We start from the raw sequence: 19,130 nt of genomic DNA, 5'->3' as shown, positions 1-19,130 counted from the left end.
GGCCGTCCGGGGCTCTCTGCGTGCGGATGGCGAACGTGGGGCCTGGCGCGGGCCGTCCTCCCCCGGGCTCCTCCTTCCTGGAGCCCGGCCCCCCACGCCCGCCACGAGACCGTCTCCACGAAGCAGAGGCCTCCGCATCACGTGGCCGCACTCGAGAGAAGCAGAACGTAAAACCTCTCCTCTTAACAACCGAAGCGCCCATGAAGAAGTCACGGTGGAAATGGTAAAACCCCCAGAAGCAAACAAAGTTGAAAAAGCGGCCTTCGGGCCCTGCGGGCTGTGGCCGAGTGGGGCTGGGGGGAGGCGTGGGGTCTGGGTGGTCGCCGGGGACCGAGGCCCGGGAGCCCAGCCGCCCGCTGCGGAAGCAGGAAGAAGCACCACAGGACCCACACGGTGCACCGTTGAGGGCAGAGGCCAGTGGTGTGGTGGCGGGGAGAGGTGTGGCGGGGAGGGCCCCAGCCAGAAGCTTCCCCGAGGAGGCCAGTAACACCAGCGGCCTAGCAAGTCGGGTCACGAGAAACAAAAGCCACAAAACTCTGGGAGGTAAGAAGGGACAGGACCGGGTTCTGCCGAGGGGAAGGGGACGAGGGACACTTGTATCCCGTGGGCGCGTTCTGACCAGTCCCAGGACGGATGAGGGTGCCCGCGGGGGGCCCGGGCGGGCGGCCTCCCAACCCCGAGAGCAGATTCTCCGAGTCTCTGGCCACCAGCCGGGGTCCTGCGAGCCGGCGGTCACTCGGCCAGCCCGGAGGCCGCGTTGGACTCCGCAGGTGAAGGGCTCAGCCCCCCAGGGCGGCCCCCACTGAGGGCGTCAATGGCAAGTCCAGCTGTGTTCTGGAAACGGGGGGGGGGGGTCCCGCGATCGGCACCCAGAGCGCAGAAGGGGCTTCACTTGCTACTCCCTGTTATTAGAAAGGAGACAAGTCGGGAACGGCCGCACGGAAGGGCCACGGCTGTCCACGTGCTCTCTGGTGCTTCCCTCCTGGCACCGACATGTGGTCGGTGACCAGCCCCGGCGACTGGAGCCTGCGTGGCGGTTCCCCTGCGTGGGCGTGGTGACCACCTGGGTGAGAGACTCCATCTCCCGTCCTCCCCTCCCTGGGGCGCTCTGCACGCCTGGCCTCTCTGGACACCAGCCTCTGTCCCAAAGCCACCAGTCATTCCAGGGACACACAGAGATACTCTGATGACTTTGGAGATGACAAGAGTTTTAGGAACTGTGTGTCCCAAACCGGAACAAAGACCAAATACTCTTTTTTTTTTTTTTTTTTAAAGAGTTTATTTATTTATTTGACAGACAGAGATCACAAGCAGGCAGAGAGGCAGGCGGGGGTGGGGGAAGGAAGCAGGTTCCCCGCTGAGCAGAGAGCCCGAGGTGGGGCTCGATCCCAGGACCCTGGGGCATGACCTGAACCGAAGGCAGAGACTCAACCCACCGGGCCACCCAGGTGCCTCCATTCGTGGCCTTTGGAAGGGCCCCAGGCCTGGCTGCCAAGCCCCCTGCACCAGGAGCACCTGCCCTGCGCCCACCCCTGTCCGACCACCAGACACTGGAGCTACTTTCTCTGCCACCGGCTCGGCCAGAGGGGGTGAGGGCTTGGCGCCAGGTCAGGAACTCCACGCTGGGTCTGAAGACCTCGCTACTGCTTCTGGCTCCCTGAGAGCCCCACTCTGGCTCTGGTCTCGCAGGCAGGTGCCTCTGGGCACAGGAGAGTCGCCGTGCCCGCGGCCCCGCAGCGCCCCTCCCCCAGACCCACCGGGAACACACCCTGCGTGGGGGGGACTCTCAGTGAGGCCCCACTGGGCTGCGTGTGAGCACACGTGTACGTGTGTACAACCCTGCTTTCGTTGCCCGATCCTTCTCTGCCGCACCAGTCCTCTGGGGGGAGGGCTCTCGGACGCTGGGGGCTGTGGAGGGAGCCCCTTGAGTGAAGAAATGATGGTCCGCCGCCCAGATCAGGTAGTGTCTCCCGCTCAGGAGCGCCCTCCAGAAGCCTTCACCGCCGGCCCGCACAGCCTGGCGCAGAGTTCGTGTCCTTCCTGCTGGGACCCGTCCGTAGCCTCGGGACCTCGGCGGTAGGTCAGTGTCACTGGCCAACTGAGCTCGGGGCTTCCCAGCAGGCCCGAGGCACCCAGCTCTCTTGGAGGCAGACGGAACCTCTCTTCTTGGCCTCTGGTGCCTCCGTGTGATCTCAAGGAACGTATCTGGGCTGCACCCACCTCTGCACTGCTGCCCCCACAACCACTCCCCTTCCAGGGAGCCCTCGGGGATGTCTGCGTGCCAATGTGTCACCTTTCAGACCTGGAAGGAATCCTTGCAGTGGGCATCGACGTGTCCTCCTGGGGCGCACTGCTGCAAGTCCATGGTCACTCCCACAGTGCCGTGTCTCCGGGAGGGGCCCGCAGGCTCTTAAACCCTGGCCAAGGGGCTGTGGCCAGAGAAGGCACCTGCTTCTACCCTGTGTGGCCCCAAGGACGCTGCTGGAGGGGCAGGGCTACCTGCTGTTCGCCGGCACCTGGTGGGGGACACCGCCAGGCAGACGTCCGGCATCAGAACACAGTCCAGGAGAAGAGGAGATGAGGCCTGTCACATGCTCCTGCTCCCATAACCCAACCCGCCTGTGCACGCGGCCTTCTCCAGGTCCAGCGGGGGCCGGGTCAGGCTCAGTCGTGGGTTTTGCTGCCGCAGTGCACGTGGCTTCTGTGTTGCAGAGTCCACGGGACTTCTCTTCTGCACCCCAGCGAGGGTGGAGCCAGGAGCCTGCCCTCCGAGGACCTGTATCTGGATCAGGCATCTGACGGTCACCCCACGAGGTCCCCAGTCGCTTCCCCTCAGTGATCTTTGTTCCTGTGGCTCACCTCCCTCCGCCGGCCGCCCCTGCAGGGCACCAGCAGGGCGTCCGTCCCGGTGGCCCACGCGGCCTCGATAGTGCCGCACTAGGGCCTTTGTCCTGTCCCACACGTGTCTGATTTCTCCGTCTGATTTCTTAGTAACTGTCTGGAGAGGGGCGCCTGCGTGGCTCCGTCGTTAAGTGTCTGACTTCGGCTCAGGTCACCATCCCGGAGCCCTGGGATCAAGCCCCGCATTGGGCTCCCTGCTCAGTGGGGAGCCTGCTTCTCCCTCTGCCACTCCTCCTGCTGTGGTCCCTCTCTCGATCTCTATCAAATAAATAAAATAACCGCCTGGAGATTCCCATCCCGCTGTGTCGCTGGTGGACAAAATTTTGCTCGATCCCCTTTTTTTTCCTCTGGCTCCACCACTGCCGTGCAAAGACCGCTGCCCTGTAAAGGAGGCCAGCTTTGCTGGTTGTTGTCTGTAAAACATATTCTGCTGTAGAAGGCAGGCTGAGCAGAACGGGACCAGAGCGGAGTGCGCATGGCCAGGGATGGACCGTCCCCCGCAACGTAGGACCCGTGAGACGCGGGTATCCCCGTGGGGGGACAAGGTCTGCAGCTTGCTCCATTAGCCGGGAACATGCTAACTTTCGGGAGGCGTGTGTGCGTGTGCGTGCATGTGTGTGTGCCTCTGATCGGAAACACAAGGGGAGGACCGGGGTAGGTACTTGTCACTTAGTCACTTTTTTGGCTGCTTGTCACAGAACGGTTCTTCTGTTTTGGGGGGAACCCCCCCTTCGTTGGTCCTGCTGGGGGCTTGGGATTCTTAGTGGAGGGTGCACAGCCTTGAGGACAGGGCACTTAGAGAGGGGTTTAGGGGTCCGGGGAAGCGGGAGTGTCCGCAGCGCCCCCCCACACTCACACCAGGTGTCTCCCCTCGAGCCCCGGCACCTGTGATCACGGTGTCCCTGAAAGTGTGAGATTTCTGCCCGAGAGGTGGGGCTCCCTGTGGACCTCATGTAGCCACAGGGACCCCTGAAAGCAGAATGGCCCCCACCATTGCTGGAGGGACAGGGAGGTCGGAAGTTCTCAGCTTGAGGACTGGGGTGCCCTCGATGCCTGGGAGATGAAGCCTCTCGTACAAAGGACGTGGTCTTGTGGAGCAGAGGGCCATCCCCGCTGACGGCCGGCAAGGAGGGGGCCCTCGGTCCCACAGCTGCATGGACCCGTGTTCTGCCAAAAGCCCGGCTGCGCCTGGACGGGGTGCTCCCCGGAGACTGCAGCGTGCGGGGAGCCCTGCCCGGCCAGCCCTGGGCTCTGACCTCGTGAGACCCAGCAGAGGGTCCGTTCCTGCCTGCCCCGTGGCTTCTCTGTTCTGACCACTTCCGAGCCTGTCCCCACAGTGTCTACGAGGGACCCTGATCCCTCCGTCCACTGAAACAGAGCCTGCTTCTCTGGGCTGGCCTCCTCCCGCCCCCACCCCCCGTCCCGCTGCCACGTGGCAGAAAACACCTCACATTGTCCTTGCAAGGCTCACGTTGGGGCCAGCAGAGGCTCTGTGGGCCCACAGGTGGCGGGACAGTCGGTTCAAAGGGTGCCAGTCGTCCTGGAGCAACTGAGGGCCCCCGAGGGTCCTCTTGCACCCGGGCAGCCGTGGACAACATCTGCTTCAGTCGGGGGCTGTAGCTTGGGGCTGCCCTGGGAGTGTCTGAAGAAGCTGGGCTCTGCGGCCTGGCAGCCGGGCACTCTAGGAAGCAGACGGGACTGTGAGAAGGTTCTAGAATGCACTGGGGCCAGGCAGGATGCCTGGGCAGGGAGGGACCTGGAAGGCCAGGGCAGAGGGGCTGGGGGTCCCGGTCTGAGTCCTCCTGGAGAGCATTTGTGAGGTCGGGTCTTGGTGGGGAGTGGGGTGAAGAGAAGGGGGTCCCTGTGGGGGACCACGGGGAGCCACGGGGTTGCAGGCATGCATTCAACTCTCCAGCTGCCCCCCTCCCTCTGTGTGGCCAGCCACCCCCAAAGCACCTGCCCTAGAGAATCAGCCTGGGCTCTTGGTCCAGGGGTCCCAGTGGCTGGGGGCAGGCAGCACCGTTGGAGGAGTGGGAAGGGGCAGGGCTCTGTGGCCAGGGAGCCAGTCTGAGCACCCGGCCCGCTGCACCTGTTGCCGGCCTCTGCCCCTTGCGGGGTGAGGTGGCTGGGGCGCCAGGCAGGGGCCTACCTCCGGCTCAGGGTGTATTTGCCCTTGCGATCCAAGCTGCCGCCGGAGCGAATGGCGAACCAGAGAAAGGAGCTGAGCAGCATCGCGTACACCTGGGAGGGAGGGGGTGTCAGCTCCGGCCCCAGCGGCCCCAGGGGAGGGGTGCCCTGCCCCCCGAGGAAGGGCCTGGGCTCTGCAGGGCTCTCAGTGGTCTGGGGAAGGCAGCGAGGCAGGCACGGTCCCCTCCCAGATGCCTCTCTGGGGTCTGCAGCCTCCCTTTGGCTCCCGGTGCACGGTGAGCGCTGCCGTTCCCCGAGGCCGATGACCCTGGCCTTGTGTTGGGGTGGGGCGTCCATGTGTGGAGGGGTGGGAGGTGGGGAAGGAGCACTGGGGGAGGGCATGCGTACCGTGAGGGCGAGGCCGGTGCCGCTCAGGACGCAGGCGACGTTTCTGTGCATCGTCAGGAAGCTCCTGATCTCCTGCAGGCAGTCCTGAGCCAAGGGAGGCTCCCGTGACACCTGTCCTGCCTTTCCCCTCCCCACCCAGGGTCAGGGGCCTCCGCGAAGGCGTGGACCTCTAGTGCCCACCTGGGGCCAAGTGCTGGGGTGATGTGCAGCGGGGCAGGGGTGTGCTGGGGTGGTACGCTCCACGCCCCAGAGCTCTGGGGAGGACATCACACATAGGCGAAAACCCACGGGAGGGACTGGCTTCCAGGGGACAACGGAAGGTCGTTGCCCCAGGGCCCAGCACGTGCCTTTCTTAGGCATCCACGAGCCGCCTGGGCTGGGGCATGGGTCTGGCTCCCCTGGGCAGGCTCGGGCTCCCACACTCCCTGGCCCAGGGTGAGTGGAGGGCAGAGAAAGAGCTGGGGGAGGGGCATGGGGTCCTGGGCTCTCCTAGCCTCCTGCTCCATCCTGGGCTCCCATGCCTCCCCAGGGCCTGGCCTCCACAGGGACTCTCTCTCCAGGGACGGCCCATCTCTGAACCGCTCAGATGGCGGCATGTGAATTGGGGGAAGGTGTTGGCATTTGGGGCAGGCCCCCTGGGATGTTCGGGGGATGCTCTTCTTAAGACTGGGATGGGGAGGGAGAGAAGGCTCACTTGGCATCTGTCCGGGCTGCCATCTGTCCACCCGTCACTGGACATGGACTGGGCCCTCCAGCCTCCCTACTGCCACCTGGGCCTCTGCCCCAGCTGGGTCATGGGACTGACCGGTTGGCTTGGAGGTTGGGACCTCTGGCCCCGAAGGGCAGCTGGAAATGATCCCAGGAGCCCTGGGCCACAACCCTGCAGCCTGACCCGGCTGCCCCGTGAGAAAACGGCCCCTGGTCAGCCCCTACTCTCCGTGTGGCCACACTTCTTCAAGGGGGACAGCCTGGGGGCCTGACCACCACCTAGGACACCATCCCTGCCCCACCCAGGCCCATCCCAGGGAGGCTCCAGCGCCCACGCCCACCCTCTGTGGCTTTACAGCGGGGACCCCACCATTCTGGAAGGCCACAGAGCAGTCCCTCAGCCGCTTTGCAGATGGGCACCCAAGGCCTCCCCCTGGGAAGAATACCCTCTCAGGCCCCTTCTCGGCGTGCTGGGCCCTCCCTGCCGCACCCCTCCCCACACGCCTCCCTTCTGGGGCCAGTGGTGCTGGGTGGGCTCCCTCCCTCGCTGGGCCAGGAGCCATTTGTATCCTCCTGTCTTGATGTTGGAGGACGGCCAGGAGCCTCTCGCCCAGAGATAGGGGTGGGTTTGTTTCCCGGACAGTGGACAGCGGGGGAGGGGAAGCCAGGAGGGAGGTGGCTGGGGGAGGGTGGCAAGGGTAGCTGGGGGAGGGTGGCAAGGGTAGCTGGGGGAGGTGCCAGGCCCCTCTCTGGGCCCTGGGGAAGAAGGGCCTTCCCTGCCTCTGCCTGCCACCGACCCTCCCTGTCCCCTCCCTGGAATGTCCTTCTGGCTCCTTCTGGACCAGCCCCCTCCAGACCAGTGTCTGTCTTCCACCTTCCCCTGTGCTTCTGGAGGCTTCCGAAGGCAGGCCTGGCCTCGGGGAGCCCCAGGCCGGAGATGGGTGAGGGGCCGAGGGAGCGAAGGGAGCCCGGGGCTGAGTCCAGCCCTCCCTGCCGCCTCCGGGAGCCCTGCAGCGGGCGGCACGGCCCGGGGGAGGCCTAGGGAGGGAGAGCGTAGGGCCTGGGCCTCGCCTCCTCACCTGTCTGGCTGCCTGCTGTCCCCGACACAGACTGGCCTCCACGTCCCCCAGGAGGCCGAAAGGGGAGCTCTTGCCGCAGCACAGGAACTGCAAGAATGCGGGGAGGGTCGGGGCTGCGGGGCGGAGCCAACGACGGGACAGAGCAAGGAGGCCCCAGTGACGGGTGCCCCGCAGAGCTGCCCCCAGAGGTCGGGGCCCCAGGCTGCCTGAGGGGAGGTACGGCAGGCACCGGGCAGCCCTCCTAGCCCCCGGGCTTCCCCCGAACTGCCCGCTGCAGGCTGTCAGCCCAGTCCCCGCCCCGCGGGTGGCGCACCTGCGGACCCTGCCTCCCAGGCTGCGACCCGGTGGCCACGGGGCCTTGCTTCAGTTCACACGGTGCCGTCACTAACCTGACGTTCTTTAGCAGCTTTGGACGAGAAACATTTCCCTGTTGCTTTGGCCCCCAGAGGAGGCAGCCAGCCCGGCCCGGGTCACAGGGAGAAGACAAGAGGTCTTTCTCCCTCTCCCTGCTGCCGAGAGGGCGTCGGTGCCCTGTGTCCCGGGACCCCTGCTCGGCGTCTGGCCCCCGGTCAGCTGACTCTGGGGGCGGGGTGACAGCACCCTCCCTGCTCACCGTGTCCTGAATGGCCACCAGCTGCCGCCGCGGGGTTCCGGACAAGTTCCGTGCCGCCCACTCATACGCCAGGTCGTAGACGTCCAGGACCGCGTCCTCCATCTGCACCGAGAGCACCGAGGGAAGACCCCGTGTGGGTGAAGCCCCTCCCTAGAGACGCGACTCCCCGGGGTGGGGCTGGTCCCTGTGAGCCGTCCTAACAGCCCCTTCCTCCTTGCACCAGGCGGAGCCCCCGGGGGCAGAGCCTGGGTCACTGGGGAGGCCGGTCCCCAGACTTCCGCTGTGGGGACCCCTCCCAACAAGAGTGACCACCACTGCCCCCTTCCCAGGCTGGGGCCGGGTTCCAGACCCCCGAGCCCTGCGGCCCGCCTCCAGCTCTGGTCTTCCAGGGCGTGGAGGGCCTGACCGAGGGAAGAGTCCCTCCAACATCGGTCGATCTGGGCCGTGGGACAGGGAAGCCGACAGCCGGGCCTGGGCAGAGAAGCCTGGAGGAGCTTCCTGCCAGGAGCTCAGCTCCCCGGTGATGGTCCAGGTCTCTCCCTAGAGCCACCGGTGCGTCCCAAAACCCCGGGCAAGGGCCTTGGACCCAAGAAGCCACAGGCATCCGGGGGCCAGCTGGGGGCAGACGGGGCAGGTAATGGGGAAGGAAGGGATTGACAGGGGGCCTGGCCGGGCTCGGCCTTAACTCTGCGTCCAGCATCACCCAGACCTTGTTGCCGCCCCACTCCTCAGCACCTCCTTCTGCCTGTGCCCACACTGCTCCCCGTGAACCCAAACGCCCACCCTTGCCAAGTTAGTCCCCCAAAGACAAAGACAAACTGGAATCTCACCTCCTCCAAGAAGACCTCCCTAACTGCTCTGGCCTCAACAGTCTCCTGGCATAGGCCAGGCTTCTTTGCGCACCGCCCACCCCCGCCCTCCGATGCCTCCTGCTCCTCTCAGAGACCCTGAGCACTCACTCCCTGGCCTCTTTTCCCACCGGGGACACAATGATGGCTGCTCAGGGCTGCCCTCAAGGGCTGGGGGTGAACCGATGCCCATGGCTGCTCTGGCCACTCAGGCGCTCCCCGGAAGGGGTGGCCATCCTGCTGGCAGCCTGGGGGCCGGGGTAGGTGGGCCGTGGAGGCAGCCGCTCCAGGGCCCCCGTGCCTCCACAGGAACCAGAGGGACTGGCTTCCCAACCCCCAGCTCCACTCTTGGCACTAAGCGACCCTCCTGTTGAGACGTTGCCCCGCAAGTCATCCCAGACTGGGTCAGCTGCCGTCCAGCCAGCCTGCTGGGAGGTGGGACGTGCTCTGGGCTGGAGGGCGGGCGTCAGGCTAGTGACCACTCAAGTTTGAAATGAAGCCGAGACCACGAAGCCTCTGTGTCAGGGGAGGCTGGGAGCTGAATAGAGTGGGCCGGGGGTCGGTGGGCCTGGGGTCGGTGGGCCGGGGGTCAGGGGACAAGTGGCTGAGACAGGGATGCCAGCTCAGACCGACCTCCTGGTTCCACCCCTCCGCCCCAGGGTCCTGGGAGTAGCCGGGTGCCCCGAGGCCAGCTCGCACCATTGTAACGTTGGTGTAGGAACAAAGTGCCGAGCTAGGGTCTGTCCCCACCACCCCAAAAGCCGGGGACACGAGCCCCGCTGCAGGCAGAGATGCAAATCCTGCAAAGCTGCGTCCCTCACCCAAGACCCCCCGACCTGGTGGTGGGGTCCAGGCTGAACTCTTCCCACGGGCCTAGGCATCTCCCCCAGTACCGCCTTGGGGGTGCTCTAGGAGCCAGGGCTCTGCTTCCCCAGGAGAAAACTGGGGTGGACCGGGTGCGCTCAGAGGCCACCAGGCCCTGCCACCGCTGAGTCTCTTGCCAGGGTCCCCCTCCTTAAGCATGACTTCCAGACCTCCAGGGGTGCCCCCTAGGATGGATTTGGAGCAACAAGGGTGGAGAGTGGGAGCTGGGAAACACCGTGAGGGGTGGGGCACCCGCTCACTGCCCCCGGGGCCTGCAGCCTGGCTTGAGGCCACGGAAGAACATGGCAGGTCCCTTCTGACTCCATTCCCCGCCCTCCCGTCTGTGGGGACGCCCCAGGCCTCGGTCGGTACCCCGTATTTCAGGGTGCCTTGGGGGTTGTTCAAAGAGATGTAGGGGGACAGCGGGGGCGAACAGGTTGGGCTTTGGGTTCTCTCTGGTCACCACACTGCCAGCAGGACCCTGGAGAACCAAGGAGTCTGGGGTTGGGACGTATCTGGGCTGGGAGGGTCCCGAGGCTCAGGGTCCCCGGGGAGGCCCGGCGTGGATGGCAACCCCTCAAGCCAGCTGGGACCCCCCGACATCCTCCCACTGAGCCCTTCACATGCACTCTGTCTCCGCGCCCCCTCCCCCGGGGTGGAAACTGAGGCCGGGAAGGCAGCTGGTCACATGAGGGTACTGGCTGGGGAGGCTGAGCCCAGCCAGAGCAGCCAAATCTCCTGCGCCCTGGTCGCTTCTGTGCCCACAGGGGCCTGGACATGCACACAGACCTTGGACCCGGGGCGAGGCTCAGCCCCCACCCATCTGGGGTCAGGCAAAAGCCCAAGAACTGACTCCTGCGGGCCAGTCGGAGCCTGGACCAGATCAGGATGATACTGTAGGGGATGGTGGCAGGCGGTTGGGACAGAGAGGCCCCGCTGGGAGCTGTCTGGCTTCCACCCCTCCCCTTCTCAGAGCAGGACCCACTGCACAGCCCCTCCCCGGCAGGACCCAGGATCCGGGGCTCCAGCTGTAGACACAATGTGTCAGGGAAGAGACCATGGGCTGTAGCCGTCCCAGGAGAGCCACGGGAGGCCCCGGGCACCCTGGCAGCCGTCCTGACCGGGCCCACGCACACTGTCCCCAGACCTGGAATGGGTCAGAGCAGTGAATGGGAAAAAGGAGCCTGAAATTCCAGCCCACCCGGCTCCCCTTGGGTGAGCTGCTCGCCAGCCCCACTGAGGGCCCTGGTCATCGTGTGGGGACACCAACCCCGTCCGAGAGCCTCACAACCGGAGGAAATGTCATGGGGGGTGACCCCAAATGCCAGGGTGGGGGGGCAGTCTGGGGAAATCCTTGGGCAGGGACGGGAAGAGGCATTGACTCGGGGACCTGGAGGGTGGGCTGGATCCTCCTGGTCCTCCTGGGTCCTCCTGGCCTGGTTCCACCAGCGAGACGGGGCCCCCCACCCCCTGAGACTGGGAACCGCTTCTGCAGAACAAGGGCACGACTGCCCTGCTCAACCTGGTGACTCAGCCTCGCGGACGCCAAAGAGCACGGAGAGGGAGAAGCGAGGCCCACCTCTGGGCGGGGAGGGGGTGGCACAGGCAGCCAGGACCGGAGAGGGTAATCACACAGCTGAAAGCACACGGAATGACCCAGGCCCGGTGTCCCGGCCCAGCTGCCCTCTGCGAGCCTCTGCTCCTGTAGGCCCCTCGTTTGGTGGTGGGGGGCGGGGGGGGACAGGCAGCGGAGAGGCTGGGGCCGCTGGGGACTGAGACACACACGGGAGGAATCATGCTTGTCACTTGCTACTGGCACAGTGTTTTGCCAGATGCTGGACACGTCTCCGGCAGACGGGCCGTGTTTTCCTGGGCTGGTCCTAGCGGAGCACATGGAGAAACCGAGACCCAGTGAGGGACCACGGACAGTCAGGGCAGACAGGGTCCAGCAGCGGAGCACTCCTGCCCCTCTCTGTGGTCCCACCTGCAGGCCCCGTGGCTTCTCAGCTCACCCCGGGGGGCTCGCCTGGGTCTGGGCTCTCACGGGACCTTGTCCACGGCTGGGGACTGGGGGAAGGCCTGCCCCTTGTCCCTTTGGCCTCAGCCGGGGAGAAGCCGGGCTGGGGGCGGCCCCTACTTGCCATCCTGCCAGGACCCCCTCTCTGAGCCTCTTGGGTCCCCACTTCCTCCGCCCAGACAAGGGGCCTGGCTTTGACCCCCAGCCTGGGTCTGGGAAGGGTCCGGCTCCACACACGCACTGGCCAGCCCATCCCCCAGGCAGGCTCTCAGCCTCCCCTCGGGGCCCTGAATTCAGACAGAACTTCCGGAGGGCCATGCTGGGGTCCGCGCCCGGGCCTGCAGACTTCGCGGCCGCTCATACACGGGCTCTGGGGGCTGTGGTCCTTGCGACTGAGTTAGCCCAGAGCCGGCGCCTCCCCCAGCCCCCCAGACTGGGACAAGGGCCCTCTCACACCGAGTCCATCGACACCCTGCTGAGCCAGGCAGCGCCCAGAGAATGGATGCGTCCACCTGAGCGGATGGATGGAGGGACGGACGGATGAAGGAAGGCACCACCTCCAGCGGGGGGTCCACACCCACCGTGGCCACGGGTTCACCACCCCAGTCACCACCAACACAGAAGCCCTGGGAAGAGCCCACAATGGGGGTGGGGCCGGGAGGACAGCCAGCCCCCCACCCCCGCTGGGCTGCCCCTGTCCTCCTGGGGACCAGACTCTGACAAGGCCCAGTCGGGAGGGCAGTCCCTTCTGGGCCAGTTTCCGGAGCACTGACCCCTCTAGTCAATCCCTCATGTCGGCCGGCCGGGACCCTCCTCCTCTCGCCCTTCATCCCCTTTCCAACTCCCGGCCCCTCCCAGGACCAGGTAGAGGGCAGGGCTGAGGGGCTGGGGTGAGGGGGTCAGAGGCCTGCCCCTGCTCCCGCTTCCCTGGGACCTCCTGCCCCAGCCGCAAAGAGGCCTGGGCCTCAGGTCTCTGTGCCCCACCTTCAGGTGGGGGACATCCCCCCAGAATGGTCTCTCCCGGGGAGAGGGGTGACTCTCCCAGCTCATGTACCCCTCCCCCACGGCCCCTCCGCTGAGGGATGGGGGCGGGGCCGGGCGCTCACCTGGGTGGGGTTGTGGAATCCCCAGAAGACCACCTGTGCCAGGGCACCGAACACCAGGGCAAAACACAGGAAGCTCTGGACAGAGGAGGCGTGGGTCACGGTGTGCGGCCTGGCGGGCCACCTGCAGGCCGTCTCCTGCTGGGTCTCCTCCTGGGGCTCTGGGCAGCACACTGGGCTGCTGGCCACACAGCCTCAGCGCCCAGAGGGCCCATGTCACCTCCTTCTCACTGCGCTGGCTTTGTGGGAGCACCGCTGGCTGCCCCGGGCCGCGTGTCACGGGTTGGGCCGACACAGCACCCCTTCCTGGCTGGTCCGCAGCCCGGGGCAGCCTGGGGCTTGGTTCTCCCCACCCAGGGGCCTCCTCGAGAAGAGGGACACCCAGCAGAATCAATGACCAGTGGAGGGGAGAGATGCAGACAGACCTACGCACGGACACAGCTGGGCAGGGCTGCACCAAGAAACAGTCCCGCCTGCTGCCAGGAAAGAGGGGCTGCCTCTACTGGGTCCCCAGACTCAGTGCCGGCTCGGGAAATCCGGCTCTGTTCAGGGATGGGCAGCCCTCACCTTTTCCTCCTCCCTCCAGCCTGGGTCCCTGCAGGCTGTCCTGGATCCTCCCTCCCCCTCCTCCTCCTCCCCTTCCCTCCTTCCCCTCCCTCCCCTCTTCCCTTTCTCCCTGCCCCTCCTCCCCCTCCCCCTCCTCCTCTTCCTCCCTCTTCCCTCTCCTCCTCCTCCCTGCCTGGCCGAGGGCCTCCTTCTCCATCTGGAAATCATCGCTCACCACTGCCTCCAGGCTGGAGGCCCTGAGCCAGCTCAGGGGACCAGCATTTTCCAGAAATCCTTCATTTCCCAGGGGAGAGCGAGTTCCCTCCCCACCTCCGCCTGCCCGCCTGCAGAGGGGGCCTTGGGCCAGGTCTCCTTCATGTCCCCAGGGCCCGTGCCTCTGTGCAGGCCTACTGGGGGCAGCTGGGCCCAGCCCCGCATTTTCTTGCTCCTTGTAAATAAAATACGTCAATAAATCAGCCGCCCCTGCCAGCCGTGCTCCAGCAGCCAGCAGTGAGCTGGTTCATTTCCTGCTCTGGAGGCCTGTGCAAGGCCGGAGGGGGTGGGGGCAGGAAGGGCGGAGGGGGGACAGCAGCCAGGTGCCCGGCAGGTCGGGAAGCGTCTCCCTGCTTGATGGTCCTTCTGTGTGTGCCTCTACGTGTCTGCGGATACACAGACGGGCCGGCACCACAGGCCCGCAGAGATGCACACGCGTGTGTGGGCCCCTGGGGATCCATGGGTCCCGGGTCTGGGGTGGGGTCTGGGAGCAGCAGGTGGCTCCTGCCCAGAGTGGTCCGCAGGCACTCCGGTGGGGCTGGGCGTGTGGAAGTGAGATCCCCAACGCTCCTGAGCCCTACCCACCGACCAGGGCGGCAGGGCGGCCCCCTTGAGCATCTGGGTGGGGAAAAGCAGGCAGGAGCTGGGGGGGGGCAGGACAGGGCAACCAGCAACCGGCAACTGGGGCGCCTTCCGCCCTGGGGAGCACAGGGCTGTGACCCAGCACCATGGCGTCCCCTGGTGGCCATGCTGGCGTCCCAGCACGGGCCTCTCCAGGCTGGACCAGCCCTGAGACAGCCTCGTCCTCTGGCTCTGTGCCCCTCAGGCAGACCCCAAGCCTTAGGGCTCTGCTCTAGGGGGACAGTCTGCCTCTCCCACCAGCTCCCGCTGGGTCTCCTGCCCTCTCTGACTCCTGGCCACGGGCAGGCCGCCACGGCCAGTCTCAGAGCCTGCCCGTGAGCCAGCGGGGGCCTGGTCAGGGCTGGAGCTGCCTGGTCCCACACTGCTCCCTGAGCCCACTCGGGGCTGGCTGCCCCGGGCTACAGCTTTGGGAGGCGACTGTGTCCCCGTTCCTGCAGATGGGGACACGTCCACAGAGGTTTGCTGACACAGGCTGGATGGAGAGCCCTGCCGCCCTGGGGGCCCAGAAGGCTGCCCTCCGTGAGCCTGTGGGCCTGGCTCAGGGGCTTGTTGGTGCGTGAGCCCCTCACAGGGTTGGGGTGAGTCGGCAGGAGCAGAGGGCTGGAGGCCGAGAGTGGGGGTCTGGAGGCCGGAAGGGGCCGAGGGAGGCCGGGGGGACTTGTGGAGCTGCAGGGAGACCGTGAGGCCAGGAAGCTGCAGGGACTGGGGTTCAGAGAGCCTCCCTCTCCCCGAGCTCTCCGGTTCCCTGTGCAAACCAGAGAAGCTGCGGTCCCACTCCGGGGGAGGTGGGAACCTCAGATGTTCTCCACTGCCGCCCGGGCCCCAGACGGGCCGACGCCGGCATCGGCTCACACGGCCGGGGGCGATTTGTGGACCATCTCCCGATGTCCGCCTGTGGCTCGCCTTCCAGCACACCCTTCCCCGGCTTCCTGAAGGAACACGTACCCTGGACTCTTTTCCACTGTAAACCCCCAGCCTCGAGCGAGGGAGACACCCCCCTCCTTTCCGAGTCTCCCAGATGCTCCGCCTGGGGCTCTCTGTCCCACTCCCGCTCCTGGGTAAACTCTGTGTTCACTTTCTATCCCGTGCAAAGCTGAGGGCCCTCCTGGCTGGTCCTGCGGGAGCCCTCTGGGTCCCTGGACCCCTCAACGGGACTCCGTCCTGAACCTGCGAGGATCCCTGGAAGGTGCCTGGCCGGGAAAGCAGGTGCCTGGGGGCTGTGGGGAACCAGGCAGTCCAGGTTCCAGTGGGGGAGGAGGGCCTGTGCCCAGAGTGGGCAAGACAGACGGGCGCTGGGCGGGGGGGCAGGGCTGGCGCAGAGCAGCAGGAGAGGCCGCTGGGGACGAGCAGGAATGGGGGCAACAGGGTCCCCTGTGGGGTGACACAGAGCCTCTCTCCAGCTGCAAAGGAGCGGGGTGGGCTCAGGTGGCCCCCCCGGGGCACTGCACGAGGCCAGACCTGCAGGAGACCTGGCCTGCGTGTAACAGAACCAGACACTCCCTGGGCCTTGGGCAATGGCCCCCCAGGCCTGGGAGGGCCTGTGCTGCCTTTCTCGCCGCCCCCACCCCCGGATGATGGGGTAAAGCAGGGCCTGGCTGAGGGGCCCTGGTTGGGGCAGGTGGGGGGTCCCGGCGGGCACACATCCTTCAGGCCTGTCAGGACACCGTGGGAGGGGCAGGCTCCCTGGGCTCTCCCCCTGCCTGCTCCTGATCGAATCCCAGAGCCTGGGGGACTGGGGGCAGGGAGCACTCACCCCGGCCATGAGGCCCCCGGCCTCCCTCACAGTGGCTACAGCACCCAGGACGGCACCCAGGGCCAGGAGCCCAGCCAGGCTGCTGGTGGTGTAGAAAGCTGGGCGGGGACAGAGAGAAGGAGGGTTAGGGGTGCCCCGACAGGGGTCCCCAGTACACAGGGCCTGTATTGGAAATCCAACCCAAGGATACAATTTGGGGGTGGGCTTCTGGGAGCTCTGACTAGACCAGGAGCCCTGCTCAGGCCGGGATGGGCAACCCACCACCCACTCCTGCTCGCCATCCTCAGAGGCCGGAGGGAAGGAGGCCAGAGGCCCCGCCGCCCACTTCTGGCTATCTCAGAAACCACCAGGCAAGTGCGGCCTGCTTGTTCTTATCAGGACAGAACCAAGACCCAAGCTTCCTGCACCAGGATTCAGGCTCCAGGGTAAAAACCCGGGGCCTAAGGGTCAGGAGGCCTGCGGCTGGGACCTCAGCCTGACTCTCTGGGCCTCAGTTTCCCCCAAGGCTGCCCTCTGAGACCAAGCCCCCAGAGTGCATCCAGGTCTGGGCACTTTTGTCCCAGAACAACCCCTCCAGGATATCGGGGGTATCTGGATGCCACCAGACACTCCCACTTGTCCCCAGGCTCCCAGAATGGGATGGGGCTGGGGCCCAGACCCCTGGCTCTGCCCAGTGCAGAAGGCTGCCAGGGTGGCCCTCTCTGCCATCCACTGCCTGACCCAGCCCGGCTCCTCTAGGAGGCCTCCACCCGCCCAGCCTGGAATGGCTCCCAGGCTGCCTTTGCCCTGGAAGCCCCCTGACCGGCAGGAGCACCTGACTAGACTTTACTTACCCCAGCGGTGCATGGCCTCGTAGGGGGTCCTGTCTGAGGATGCGCGGCCGATGACAGCAAAGTGGGCCCCGAAGTAGGTGAGAGCCGCCAAGGTGGCCACGGACAAGCCCAGGAGCTGGGGGTGGGGCAGACCCAGAGTGTGGGGGCAGGGCTGGACACAGGACAAGGCCCAGAGAGCAGGGTCCAGGTCTGCTGGGTCCCTTGACCAACCTCCCTCTGGCTTCACGGCCTTGCCTGAGACGGGCTCAGCATCGTCTCCTCCCTCCTGTGCCCGCCGACACAGGTTCACCCGCCTCCCCGGTCCCCTGCTGCCCGGTGGGGCCCACAGGACAGCCTGCCCAAACAGCCACCTGCCAGCAGTCCACCGCCGGGGCCCCAGATGCATGTCCCTGGGGCAGGGTGCGGACAGCAGGGCCAGGTGTGTGTGCGGAGACTACAGCACTCGAAGTCCACGGACACGGCCCCCCACCCCCCAAGGCCCCTCCCACCCGGCCGGCCTGTTACCAAGACAAAGAAGCTGGTGGCCAGCATCTGGCATTTAGCGACCCTGACCCGACTCCAGGGCCCCATGGTGGCCATCTCTTCTCCTTTCTCCTCTCCCCGCCCCTCCCCTCCTCTCCCCGCCCCTCCCTGCCCATTGTGGTTTCCAGCTGGGTGGGGGCCTCAACCACAGCTGCCTTCCCCGGGGGGTAAGCGGATCTCTCGGTGTCGGCACACCCGGGAGCTGAGCCTCTGGCTGCCCCGGAAGACGGGCAGGAAGGCGGGAGGGCAGCGAGGCCAGCTCCTGCCACCCCAAGGTTCCAGCCCTGACCCAAGGCACAAGGACCTCTGAGGGTATGAGCCCCCCCCACCGAAGGGTGCAACCTTGCTCTTGGTTTGGCCACAGAGCACTTTGTGGGAGGAGGTGGGTGGAGGTGGTGTGTAGAGCCAAGGGGCCCCGGTAGGGGGTGAGCCTCTCGTCCCAGGAGTAGGCAAGCCGAATCCTGCCCAAGGCTTGATCCTTGGAGGAGCTGGGGAGACAGGCTCGATTCCGAACGTCACTACTGGAGTACCATCTTAGGAAGCACCATCGGAAATGTTCTGTGACGACATTTTGGGAGAGGTCATTTGGAGCAGAGCCGTCTGGAGGGCACCAGGGCGGGCCAGAGCCCTGGGGCCATGTGCCTGAGTGGGCCGCCGAGGGAGGCTGTGTCAAAACAGGAGTCTGTTGTCAAATTAAACCATGCAAACCTGAGGAAGGGGCAGGCGGTAGACACAGATGTGTGGGTCTCTGTACCCTAGAGAGGACACGCAGTGAAGTTGCTGTCCGGGTCCAGTTTGGGCCGGTTTGGACTGCCTCGCTCCTGCTGTGGTCCCTGGGGCGGCAGGTGCTGCCGGGGGCAGGGGCTCGCCTCTGGGCTGCAATCGCTCCCTTTCTGTCACCCATGCTTCTCATGTGGGGTCCTCTGGGATATGGGGACCTCAGCAGGGGGAGGGGGAGTGCTCCAGATTGCTGTAGGCGAGGTCACCCCTTGGCCTTCTAGGAACCAGCAGCTCTGGCCATCTTCTCCCACCCCCTGCCAAGAGCCAGGGCAGCTGGGACCCCTCGTCCAAGCCAGTGACCCCAGGCCCCCCACCCGGTCCCAGGAGACCCCACCCTGGGTAGGCAGGGGCACAAGGGGGTCTCTGATGGCAGGTGCCTGTGGAGTGGTCCAGGTGGAGGCCAGGTGTGACCCAAGGGGTGGCCAGGGTGAAAGTTGGGGACCCTGGATACGACAGGGCATGGGCTGTGAGGGCTGGCCAGCCCAACCCTCTGTCCGTGGGGCCGAGTGCTCGCCAGGGTCTGCCACACACGACTGTGGCTCTTCTCCAACTTCGGTGAGAAGGACAGCGCTGGGCAGCCTGTTCTGGTGCAGTGAGGAGACCCTGCCTGCGGCCAGGCCCCCGGGCGCCTCTGCACGGAGTCTGGAGGGAACCTTGCAGAGCATGAGCTGAGCTGGGCCTGGGATGGTGTCCCGCCCCCACCAAGCATGCACCATGGGCCAGGCACTGTGCCTGCGTGGCCTTGCGGTCCTCCGAGAGCTGCATCCCTCGTGGCAGCAGACACAGCCTGGCCCCTCTAAACCCGGCCTCTAACCACGGCCCCTTCTCCCCATACCACGTTTGCCCCGGTGAACCCGCACCCCCTTGGCCGAGCCACGGCGTTCCTCTCCAGCCCCCTGCAGCCCAAGAGAGGACACGCATCTGGAGGGGAAGGCGCTGGCCCTGCCCTGCTACCAGGCCTTCAGCCACAGGCCGACCATCCCTGGGCGCCTGGGGTGGCCACCCACTCCCGAGGGCCGCGCTGACCCGTGGGAGCCGCGAGGTACCGAAAGCAGCAGGCCAGTCCCCGAGGGGCCGGTCCAGGGGGACGCATGCCCGCCTGCCCCCCTCAGA

General features: G+C 66.3%; 1 protein-coding gene across 1 annotated transcript; it reads right to left on the bottom strand.

Moving 5' to 3' along the window:
- Positions 1 to 4,353: 4,353 nt before the first annotated feature.
- Positions 4,354 to 17,286, bottom strand: TSPAN32 (tetraspanin 32). Its single transcript, XM_044261230.1, has 9 exons — positions 17,220 to 17,286; positions 16,716 to 16,830; positions 15,883 to 15,980; positions 12,672 to 12,746; positions 7,837 to 7,938; positions 7,224 to 7,310; positions 5,437 to 5,520; positions 5,051 to 5,142; positions 4,354 to 4,582 (listed from the first exon to the last, which is right to left on the bottom strand). The coding sequence occupies exons 1-9, from the start codon at positions 17,283 to 17,285 to the stop codon at positions 4,423 to 4,425; spliced, it is 879 nt and encodes a 292-aa protein (XP_044117165.1). The 5' UTR covers position 17,286; the 3' UTR covers positions 4,354 to 4,422.
- Between the last annotated feature and the right edge of the window lie 1,844 nt (positions 17,287 to 19,130).

This window comes from Neovison vison, chromosome 7 (genome assembly GCF_020171115.1).
Source record: "Neovison vison isolate M4711 chromosome 7, ASM_NN_V1, whole genome shotgun sequence".
Lineage (NCBI taxonomy): Eukaryota > Metazoa > Chordata > Mammalia > Carnivora > Mustelidae > Neogale > Neogale vison.
This window is presented reverse-complemented; position numbering and strand designations above follow the sequence as displayed.